Genomic DNA, 11,680 nt, shown 5'->3' with positions numbered 1-11,680 from the left:
TCCTCCTCCTCCTCCTCCTCCTCCTTCCTCCCTGGACTAGGGTTTGAACTCAGGGCCTCATATTTGCTATTGGCTTGCTTACTTGGCTGATGTTGTACCACTTGAGCTATTTCTCCAGCCCTGCTTTTTGCTGGTTATTTTGGAACTGGAGCTTCATGGACTTTTCTTCCCTGAGCTGGCCTCAACTTGTCACCCTCTACATCTCAGCCTCCTGAGTAGCTAGGATGGTGGATGTGAAGCTGGTGCCTGGTTAATACTATGGATCAGTGATTTTTCAAAGACTTCATAACAAATGCTTATACATTATTGCGACACACTTTAATCTAAACGTCTAAAGTCTGAGAACCTTCCAAATCTAAAGCTTTTTTGAGTTACACTACGACATGAACATGAGGAAGTTCCACTGGGCGCTTGTAGCTCAGATCTACACTCCTTGCTGATGGGAGGAGCTGAGATCTGAGGATCACGTTTGAAGTCAGCCTGGGTAGAAGAGTCCTGGAGACTCTTTTTTCTAATTAACCACAAAAAGCTGAAAGTGGAGCTGTGGCTCAAGTGGTAGAGTGCTAGTCTTGACTAAAATAAAACAACACCCAGGCCCTGAGTTCAAGCTCCAGGACTGGCATGCTCGTGTGCGTGTACGTGTACATGTGTGTGCACACACACGCGCACGTGTGCACACACACACGAGCATGCATGTGTGCACATACACACACAGGGGAAGTCCCACACCCAACCCTAGGGGTCACAGTTAAACAAATCACATAAAGTGCCCTTTGTACCACGTATACAAGGTGTGCTTTTGTTTTTAGACATGCTTCCAGCCCCATGGCACCTCATTACAGATTCTACCACCCGAGGTATTCTGAGTAAGGGATGTGGAGCCTCCTCCTCAGCTCCTCCCGCTCCGGTTCTTCCTGGCGTGAATGTGGGAGCTATCCGTGCACACCCCGGGAAATCTCACGCTGCCTGACGCATGCACACTTCTCTGTGCCCCTGTTCACGCTCTTCAGTCTTCCTTCATTTCTGACATTTCCCTTCAGCTCAGCTTGTGACCCGAGAACAGAGCGGGGCGGATTCTTCATCTGCGATTTGTGGAAAACGTCTTGATTCAAGGTGGCTTCTGGGAGGAGAGGTCTCCTGGATAATTGAGCCATATTTCTGCTGTCTTCCAGCCCCCGCTTGTGCTGAGAAGCCTGGCCACAGCCTCTCGCTGCTCCAGGAAACCCTTTCTTTCCCCCTGCTGTGTTAGAGATTTTTCTCTTTGACTTTGGACTTGAGCTATTTTCCCACAAAGAGTCCAAGTGCAATTTCAGTTCTGTTTGTCCCACCTAGAGTGTTAGGGTGTTCGGAACCTGCTGCTGCTTTTGGAGTATTTTTCTGCTAGTGCTTTGCAACCATTCCTCCATTTCCGTTCTCTTTCTTCCTCTCATACTCAGGGCTGATGCCTTCCAGTCCTTCTTTCCACTGCCCACATCCCTCCTGCAGTGTGTTCCTCCTCTGCAGACTTAGCCTATTTCTCCTGAGATCCTTTACTGCACCAGTTTTCTCTTCAATCATCCCGAATCTGCAGATGTGTATTCCCTAACAGGCAGTGATGTTATCACAAAGCCGCATCGATTCGGCCAAGGTCAAACCAGTTGAGGGCCCCAGAGTCTCACAGAGAGCCAGTGGTTAGGTTCCAATCGTCTCCCATTCTCTCTCCCCCAGGGCCCGTGCCTGAGGGGGCCATGTCCACGGCCGCAATGGGAGATTCTCTCTGGGACTCCTCCACCCATGGAACCTTGAGATGCAGTTTGGTACAGCACACCAGTAGTCCCGGCAACCGGAAGCCAGGTGTAGAACTCTTCCCTGTTCCAGGACAGCCCATCAGAGGTGTGTGGACTGTTGCAAAACACCCAGCTAGGAGGATGTAGAAGCCCAGATTGGAACTCCAATGGGGGGTGGCTGGGCTCAGAAAGCCACTTCTTCCTCTTTTCTGAATAGGAGTTCTCTCCAGGACGGGGGCCAGGCCACACCGCTCAGCTCCCTGGTCTGAGATGGGGCCGAGGGGACGTACTCCGGGGATGTGGGGTGGGGTCTGTGGGGTACGAGAGCAATGGAGGCCTGCCAGCCACAAGAGAGATGTGAAACGCAGTGCAGGACTGGTGGGAGGGGGTGGAGACCTCCCAGCTCCTCCACGCCACGGGGGTGACAGGCTCACAGAGGCCTGAGCCCTGCCCTGGTCTCCTGGTTTCCTTTTTTGGGGTCTGGTCATAGGGCCTGAACTCTGGGCCCTCAGCTCTTCAGCTCAAGGCTAGCACTCTACCACTTGAGCCACAGCGCCACTTGCAGCTTTTTTCTTTTTGCTTATGTGGTGCTGATGAATGGAACCCAGGGCCTCATGCATGCAAGGCAAGCGCTCTACCACTGAGCCACCTTCCCAGCCCGTGTCTCCAGTTTTTGCAGGTTGGCGCTTTCCAGGCCAGCCTACTCTGTGTACAGGGGTGTGTGTGAGTGTGCGTGCCTGTGTTCACACACGTGTGCATGTGTATGTTCCTGACTGTGTGTGTCTGCAGTGTATGTGCGTGTGTGGTGGGGGGGAGGAGGGTACACCCCAACTGCAGACGGCCTAATTGCAATCATCACCACTGTCTGCACCTTCTGTGGAGGAGCAGGGATTAATTGCATCAGAAATTGCTTCATTAGCACCTAACAAAAGGCATCATTATATTTTCAATTAGTACCTTTTATCTGAGGCCTTCCACATGCCGCCCAGAGTCTGCTTTCTGCTCACAAGGTGCAGAGTTTCAGCCTCACCTTCAGGGGCTTGGGGCACGGGGTGGGCAGGAGCCAAGTCCTACCCTGCAGCTCCCTGGCTCCACCTCCCACTGGATGTCTGAGCCGGCTGCACACAGGCTTCTCACTGGGGTGTGGCTTTTAACTGTTGCACAGGAAAGAGTGAGCAATGCTACCTGACTTGGAGTCTGTAGCGTCTGTGGGGGCTCTCGATGGTGGGGGGGGCTCACAGCTAGAGAGGAGTTTAGACACGGGTTCTCTGCACAAGACCACTCACGCCCTCCTTCCCAGTGGGTGCATACTGTTCTCCTGGCCTGCTTTCCTGCTTCTCATCTGACCCAACCCACCTTCACTTGAATTCAGGACAGAAGACCAGACTGGGGGTTTCCCAAGGTGGAATCCTCGGCACTTGTGTTGCAAGCTGTTCCCTGGAGAAGGGTTCCTTGGTGAGACAGGTTTGGGAACACTTGTCGATGATTTCCCATTGGAGTCTCACAGAACTTGCAGTCACGGTGGGTCCAGGATAGAACACATGCCACAGCCCCAGTCCCACTCTGTCAACCTTCCCAGCCCGACGCCTTTCCAAGGACATCCACACGCGCAGCCAGGCCTCTTGCTCTGTGCTCTGACCACACACGGTGGCAGTGACTGCCACGTGGGCCTTGAATCCCCCCTCCCTCCCATTACTGCGGGCACGGACACTTCATGTTCTCCATGCCGAGGATCCCCAGGCTGCCCTCTCAGCGAGCCCCCCTCCCCTCCCCATCCTAGGCCACGAGGACAATGCAGCTGCAGAGACTCCAGGCAGGGCAGGGGGGGACAGGCCCTGCTGGCTCCTGACAGACACAGACGGCGAGGTACACACACTGCTAGGCCCGGCCCTGGGTGGCCCGCAAAGCAGGATCAGAGTGCTGAGGAGCGGGGGGACACCAGCCGTCCCTCCTGTCCACCCGCAGACCCAGCGCAGGGTGCACACAAATGATGCTGAGACTGTGGAGATGGAGGCACAGTGAGGCAGACCGAGCCCGGGGCCTGCGCCCACCGTGACAGCGCTGTCAGGAAGGGCGAGGCCGAGCCCGGGGCCTGCGCCCACCGTGACAGCGCTGTCAGGAAGGGCGAGGCCAGGCTGCGGACAGCGTGGCCCTCAGTGCCCAGCGGGGAGCCGCCCCCAGGACCCTCGGGAGGAGGGGCCCCCGGTGTCTGGGCGCGGTCTTACCCTGTGTCCGGAGTGCGGGGCCGTGGTCTGGGCCACCAGCAGCCGCACCAGGGCGTCCCACTGCTCGGCTGTCTGGCGGTCCCGTGCCGTCACCGTGAACGCCACCTGTTCCGACGGGATCTGCAGCTCGCGGGTGGCGAAGACCGTCCCGTCCGTCCCCACCTTGAAGTCCAGGCTGTTGGTCTCATATTGGGTGCCCTTGGTCCCCAAACAGCTGCTGAACTCAACTGTAAGAGGAGAGGAGGGGGACAGTCAGGATGACCAGCGAGGCCAAAGGCAACCCCACGATGCACAGCATTCTGTTTCCCAAGGAGCACTGGGGCTGTGGCCTCATGGAGGCCCCAGCGTGGGAGGGAGGGGCTCTCACTCTGCCACGAGGGGATGGGTGAGAGGCACAGAAAATGTGAAGGAGCGGGGATGTGTGTCCATTCTCCAAGCCCCGCTGCCTCCTCCTCCTGCCTGGGCCTGTGTCCCCCCACGGCCACGGCTGCCTCAGCGGGGCCCGGACAGTGAGTGGCAGCTCCACTGGAAACATCCCACTTTCTCCCTCCTGCCACACACGCGCTGCACTGCCCGGAGGGTCTGATCACAGAGGCCACGGGTGTCCGCGGATGAGAAAGCTGGCAGGGGGCCTGTCCTCCGAAGGTGGACACGCTGTGAGGGTCCCGCACCATTTCCAGTCCTGATTACTCAGCGAGGCCACGCCTGCCAAGGGTGGAGGCAGGACGGCAGACCCATGGGGCCACGGCAGACCCGCAGGGCCACAGCAGACCCACAGAACAAGGCCACGGCAGACCCGCAGGGCCACGGCAGACCCACAGAACCATGGCAGACCCTCGAGGCCACAGCAGACCCACAGAACAAGGCCACAGCAGACCCACAGAACCATGGCAGACCCTCGAGGCCACAGCAGACCCTCGGGGCCACGGCAGACCTGCAGAGCCACAGCAGACCCACAGAACAAGGCCACGGCAGACCCGCAGGGCCACGGCAGACCCTCGGGGCCACAGCAGACCCTCGAGGCCACAGCAGACCCGCAGGGCCATGGCAGACCTGCAGGGCCACAGCAGACCCGCAGGGCCATGGCAGACCCACAGAACCATGGCAGACCCTCGAGGCCATGGCAGACTCACAGGGCCATGGCAGACCTGCAGAGCCACGGCAGACCCACGGAGCCACGGCAGTCCCACAGAGCCATGGCAGTCCCACAGGGCCATGACAGACCCTAGGGGCCAGGCAGACCCTCGGGGCCACAACAGACCCTCGGGGCCACAGCAGACGTGCAGGGCCACGGCAGACCCTCGAGGCCACAGCAGACCCGTAGGGCCACAGCAGACCCTTGGGGCCACGGCAAACCCTCGAGGCCATAGCAGACGTGCGGGGCCACGGCAGACCCGCAGAGCGTGGGCAGACCCACAGAACCACAGCAGACGTGGAGGGCCACAGCAGACCCTCAGAGTGTGGGCAGACCCGCAGAACCTCGGCAGATCCACAGAGCCACAGCAGACCCGCAGGGCCACAGCAGACCCACAGGGCCACGGTAGACCCACAGGCCACGGCAGACCCACAGGGCCATGGCAGACCCGCAGGGCCATGGCAGACCTGTGGAGCCAAGGTAGACCTGCAGGGCCACGGCAGACCCTCGAGGCCACAGCAGACCCGTAGGGCCACAGCAGACCCTTGGGGCCACGGCAAACCCTCGAGGCCATAGCAGACCTGCGGGGCCACGGCAGACCCTCGGGGCCACAGCAGACGCGCAGAGCGTTGGCAGACCCACAGAGCCACAGCAGACGCGGAGGGCCACAGCAGACCCTCAGAGCGTGGGCAGACCCGCAGAACCTCGGCAGATCCACAGAGCCACAGCAGACCCGCAGGGCCACAGCAGACCCACAGGGCCACGGCAGACCCGCAGGCCACGGCAGACCCGCAGGGCCATGGCAGACCCGCAGGGCCATGGCAGACCCGTGGAGCCAAGGTAGACCTGCAGGGCCACGACAGACCCTCGGGGCCACAGCAGATGTGCAGGGCCATGGCAGACCCGCAGAACCTTGGCAGAACTGCAGAGCCACAGCAGACCCACAGGGCCACGGCAGACCCGCGGGGCCACAGCAGACCCTGGGGGCCATGGCAGACCCGCGGGGCCACGGCAGACCCTGGGGGCCATGGCAGACCCGCGGGGCCATGGCAGACCCGTGGAGCCAAGGTAGACCCGCGGGGCCACAGCAGACCCTTGGGGCCACAGCAGACCCGCAGGGCCGTGGCAGACCAGCAGAGCGTGGGCAGACCTGCAGGGCCACGGCAGACCCGCAGAGCCACAGCATACCTTCAGGGCCACGGCAGACCCTCGGGGCCACAGCAGACCCGCAGGGCTGTGGCAGACCTGCAGGGCCACGGCAGACCCGCAGAGCCACAGCATACCTGCAGGGCCACGGCAGACCCGCGGGCCTCGGCAGACCCGTGGGGCTACAGCAGACCCTTGGGGCCATGGCAGACCCTCGGGGCCAAGGCAGACCCACAGGGTCACAGCAGACCTGCAGAGCGTGGGCAGACCCACAGGGCCACGGCAGACCTGCAGAATGTGGGCAGACCTGCAGGGCCAGGGCAGACCCGCAGAGCCACAGCAGACCTGCAGGGCCAGGGCAGACCCGCAGAGCCACAGCAGACCAGCAGGGCCACGGCAGACCCTCGGGGCCACATGCTTCCCTGTGAGTTGCAGTTGAGGCAGTGGAGACTCACACTGCTGAGTGCCCCGCACACTTCCCTGTTTCTCAAACATGAATTAAGCAGCCAGGTTGCCAGTCTCCCTGCTCTCCCCCCCCCCCCCGTTCCCACACGCAGCTCTTTAAGCTTCAAGGCGGGATGAGCCAGCGCACCAGTGCCACACTCCTGCGCTCTTGTGTGTGTGTGCTTTTGCAAGTGTCGCGAACGCCTGGCAAGTTCTGAAGCACAAACAGCCAGTGTCACATCCTGCTGTGAAAGCCGTGGATCGAGGACTGAGTGTGCGTGAAACGTGGGGTGTGAAGCAATCGCAGGGCAGAGGGTGCTTTAAGTGATTCGACCGTCGTCATCTGCATGATTTAATTACTAGTCTAGGTGCTAGAAAAAGATCCTCTCTGTAACATTTGATAAAGCATCTTTCCCTCGTGTTCACCTTTATAGTTGCCTGTCCTGAAATAATAAAGACTGTGCTCCTTCACAGCGAATACTTCCCTTTAACATCTCCCCGGCCACCAGCTCCTCCCACCTGTGGGTTTAACAGAAAATAGAAAAGTGATTCTTATGTTTTTACGTTTTGTGCTGGTCTTGGGGCTTGAACTCGGGACCTAGGTGCTATATCTCAGCTTTTTGTTGTTGTTTGAGGCTAGTGCTCTACTGCTTGAGCCACAGCTCCACTTCTGGCTTTTTGGTAGCTAATTAGAGAAAACAGTCTCATAGATTTTTCTGCCTTGGGATGGCTTTGAACCACGATTCTCTGCTAGGATTGCAGGTGTGAGCCACTGGGCCACTGGCTATAAAAATGCTTTTCTTTTTTTTTTGATATGGAGGAATCTTTAAGTTTTTTGTCGGTCATGGGGCTTGAACTCTGGGCCTGGGCGTTGTCCCTGAGCTCTTCAGCTCAAGGCTAGCACTCTACAATTTGAGCCACAGTGCCATGTCAGGTTTTCTGTGGTTAACTAGAGATAAGAATCTCATGGACTTTCCTGCCTGGGTTGGCTTGGAACCGAGATCCTCAGATCTCAACTTCTTGAGTAGCTAGGATGACAGGCATGAGCCACCAGCACCCAGCCTAAAAGTTTTTTTTTTTAATGAGCATTCCTGCTCTGTCTGGCCCAGAAAAGCAGCCAGTACAGGGACCCAGAGCTGTGTGGCAGTGGTGTTTGTGGTGGACAAGGGCAGCTGTAGTCAGGGTCCAGAGCTGGCCCCTCCTCAGAGGACCGAATAAGGACTTTATTTTTTTTTTTAAGTGAAAGGGAAACTCCAAACTGCTTTTATTTATTTTGATGCTGCTACTGAAGCTTGATCCAGGGCCTTGCACTCTTACTTGACTTTCACTCTACAACTTGGTCTTTTGCTGGTTAACTGGAGATAACAGTCTCACAGAGTTTTCTGCCTAGGCTGGCTTCAAACCTTGAACCACAGATTCCAGCCTCCTAAGTAGCTAGGATTACAGGCCTGAGTGAGGGATGCCTAGCTTGAAGCTTTTTTGTAGTACTCCTCCCCCCAGTGGTAAACAACTTAAAGTCAGCTAACAAACTGAGTGGATCCATCATTCTTGACATCCAATTGCCACTGAGAAAGACAGAAATGACAGCTCCATGATTGCAGAGAGATTAGTACAAAATATACAAATAAGCTCCCGTGTCCTCCAAGAGTAAATTAATAAGACCAGTGGACTCGGGAGGCAGCAGGAGGGGCAGCGTCCCTGAGCAAGTTGATGATGTGACAGTATTTTATAAGGCAAGCACGGAGATTACGTGACAGCGCTGGCAAGTGTTGTCACTGCTTGGAGAAGAATCTGTGGCCTCTAAGCTATCTGCACTGGAGGAGAGGAGCCGCTCCTCCAGGAGCAAGAGTCCTGATCACACGGCCCATGTGTGCCCTCCAGAGGGACTGCACCTGAGCAGGACGAGCAGGGATTCTCCCAATGAGGCCTGGGACACACACAGACATGGCCAACACTAGAAAGCTCCAGGCTTAGAACAGGAGGCCTCACAACACCAACTTCTACTGAGCCCTGTGGGCCAGGCACTTGACCCACATTCACAGAGACCCCTAGACCAGCCTTTGACCCACATTCACAGAGACCCCTAGACCAGCCTTTGACCCACATTCACAGAGACCCCTAGACCAGCTACTGGACCCACATTCACAGGGACCCCTAGACTAGCTATGGACCCACATTCACAGGGACCCCTAGATCAGGCATGGACCTACATTCACAGAGACCCCTAGACCAGCCACTGGACCCACATTCACAGGGACCCCTAGACCAGTCGTTGACCCGCATTCACAGGGACCCCTAGACCAGCTGTGGTCCCACATTCACAGAGACCCCTAGACCAGCCACTGGATCCACATTCACAGGGACCCCTAGACCAGCCGTGGACCCACATTCACAGGGACCCCTAGACTAGCCAATGGACCCACATTCACAGAGACCCCTAGACCAGCCACTGGACCCACATTCACTGAGACCCCTAGACCAGCCACTGGACCCACATTCAATTAGACCCCTAGACCAGCTACTGGACCCACATTCAGAGACCCCTAGACCAGCCACTGGACCCACATTCACTGAGACCCCTAGACCAGCCACTGGACCCACATTCACTGAGACCCCTAGACCAGCTACTGGACCCACATTCACTGAGACCCCTAGACCAGCTACTGGACCCACATTCAGAGACCCCTAAGCCAGCCACTGGACCCACATTCACAGGGACCCCTAGACCAGCTGTGGACCCACATTCACAGAGACCCCCTAGACCAGCTAATGTACCCACATTCACTGAGACCCCTAGACCAGCCATGGACCCACATTCACAGGGACTTCTATACCAGTGGTGGACCCGCGTTCATGGAGTTTGGGGTTTGGAAGTGGCCCAGAGGGCAGGACTACTCGGTGATGGCAGCAGGAAGTCAGGGCCTGTGGCTCAGTCAGGGCTGGCCTCCTCTGACCAGTGCTGACCGGTGCTGCCTGCTGAAGGAGGCAGGGTTCATGGTGTGCTTGTGAGGGACGGCTGCCCAGAGGGAGGGCAGCTGCTTCGGGCTCACCGCTGCCGGGCCTTGTCCCCAGGGACGAGCAACACTGGGACCCAGCGGCCGAGAGAAGGCCAGGCTGTGGCTCGCTCCTGCTTCACTTCCCTTTTTTTTCTTTCTCTTCTTTTCCCTTCCTTTCTTCCTTCCCTTCCTCCCTGTCTCTCTTCTTTCCTCCCTCCCTCCCTTCCTTTTCCTTCCTCCCTCTTTTCTTTCCTTTTCCTTCCTTTATCTCTCCTTCTTGTCTTTCCCCCCTTCTTTCCTTCCTTTTGGTGGTATTGTGGTTTGGTAACTTTTTTCTAAGATCACCCTGGGTCTCCCCTCCCCCACACGGGGGTGCAGTACTGGTGCAGTGCTGGTGCAGGGCGCAGCAATGGTGCAGGGGTGCAGTGGTGGTGCAGGGCGCAGCAATGGTGCAGGGGTGCCGCAGGGATGCAGGGGTGCAGCAGCGGTCCAGTGGTGGTGCAGAGGTGCAGCAGTGCAGGGGTGCAGCCCTACTCAAAAGAGTTTCTGCTGCAGAGGCACTGCACGGGAAGGTAGGAAGCGCCTCATTAGCAGGCTGCTAGGCTGAGCCCTTTGTCCTCTTCCTCTTTAATTGCTGGCACATGCAGGGGGCTCAGGTGTGGGAACGGGGTGATGGCCCACTCCCTTACCCACAGTGGCAGCCTGACATTTAGGGGGCATCAGGCTGCATCCCCCTAAGATGGGCAAGCTGGGGAATTCTGCTGTGGCTGCAAAACATCTCTCCTTATTATTTTTCTTGTTAGGTGAGTTGAGAAAGATCACAGGAGCCCGAGGTAGGCTTGTAGCTGGAGCCATGCAGCGGCACAGACAAGCTTCCTGTCTGCTGCTGCTCTGCCTCCTCCCCTACCATCCTCTTCCTCCTCTCTTCCCCCACTCCTCCCAACACGTGCCCATGGCCCAGGCCTTCCACAGTCCAGGGACAGAGCTTGGAGCCCAGTGTGAAGAAAACTACAGGAAAAGGCTGGTACAGGAACAAATCAGGGCAGCCAGGCAGCCAGGCAGAGGACAGAGGGGAGCCCGCGCCGCCCCTCTTCCGTGATGCCCGGGGCAGAGGGGAGCCCACATCCCCCCCATGATTCTCGGGGCAGAGGGCAGCCCGCGCCCCCCCATGATGCCCAGGGCAGAGGGGAGCCCGTGCCGCCCCCCCATGATGCCCAGGGCAGAGGGGAGCCCGCGCCCACCCCTCCTCCGTGATGCCCGGGCAGCTGACTGCCAGGTGTGGCCAGGGTGGTACAAAGGCCCAGGACAGAGCCAGCAAGGCCAGGTGGTCATGTGCAGGGGGAGGGTGCGGCGAGCAGTGGGGCCAGGTGTGCTGGGGGTTCTGTGTCTGTGGATCCTGGGTGTGTGGACAGGGGCCACTGCCCACTGTGGAATCCACCAGACACAAACTACAGACCCGTCCTGAACCACTGAGCAGCCGGGCAGCCGGTGAGCGCACAGCTATGCAAAGGTCCACCCACACTGCTGCTGCTCCCTGGGTTCCACCTCTCCCCCCTCCACCCCCGCTGCCCCTCCTGCCCGCACTGCTCCCTCCTCAGACAGAGCTGGGTCCACTCCAGACAGGGCCCAAGCTCCCCAAGGGAAACGGGATGCAGGGAGGAGATGGCAACCAGCAAACGCCAGGACACCTTAACCATCAGAGCCCCTGATGACCCTGACATCAAAGCAAAGGGCCGAAGAGGACGTGGGGCCTGGAGACGTTGGCGGGTTTTGTTACTGTGGGGTTGAGGCTGGCTTGTCTGAGATGGGCTGCTCCCCCCACCCCCCGATGCTGGGCAGGTGTCCCTACAGCTGCAGGCACCCAGACCCCGGCCGGCTCTCTTCCACCCTTTCCTTCCATGTGCATTTTAAACAGGCACCGGCATGGCGTCCGCTTCTCCTGACAATGAGGCCCCGCAGTCTGCTGTG

At 58.4% G+C, this 11,680-nt stretch overlaps 1 protein-coding gene across 1 annotated transcript in view; it reads right to left on the bottom strand.

Annotated features, from left to right (window-relative positions):
• Positions 1-11,680, bottom strand: part of Cdh4 (cadherin 4, type 1, R-cadherin (retinal)) — a 425,566-nt gene that overhangs the window by 124,274 nt on the left and 289,612 nt on the right. Inside the window, exon 8 of the mRNA XM_013030338.1 lies at positions 3,992-4,218. Coding sequence (XP_012885792.1) covers positions 3,992-4,218 — 227 coding nt within the window. The remainder of the gene's footprint in view (positions 1-3,991; positions 4,219-11,680) is intronic.

Source organism: Dipodomys ordii, unplaced genomic scaffold (assembly GCF_000151885.1).
Source record: "Dipodomys ordii isolate 6190 unplaced genomic scaffold, Dord_2.0 Scaffold129, whole genome shotgun sequence".
NCBI lineage: Eukaryota > Metazoa > Chordata > Mammalia > Rodentia > Heteromyidae > Dipodomys > Dipodomys ordii.
The sequence above is the reverse complement of the archived record's forward strand: the minus strand, read 5'-3'. Positions and strand labels throughout refer to the sequence as shown.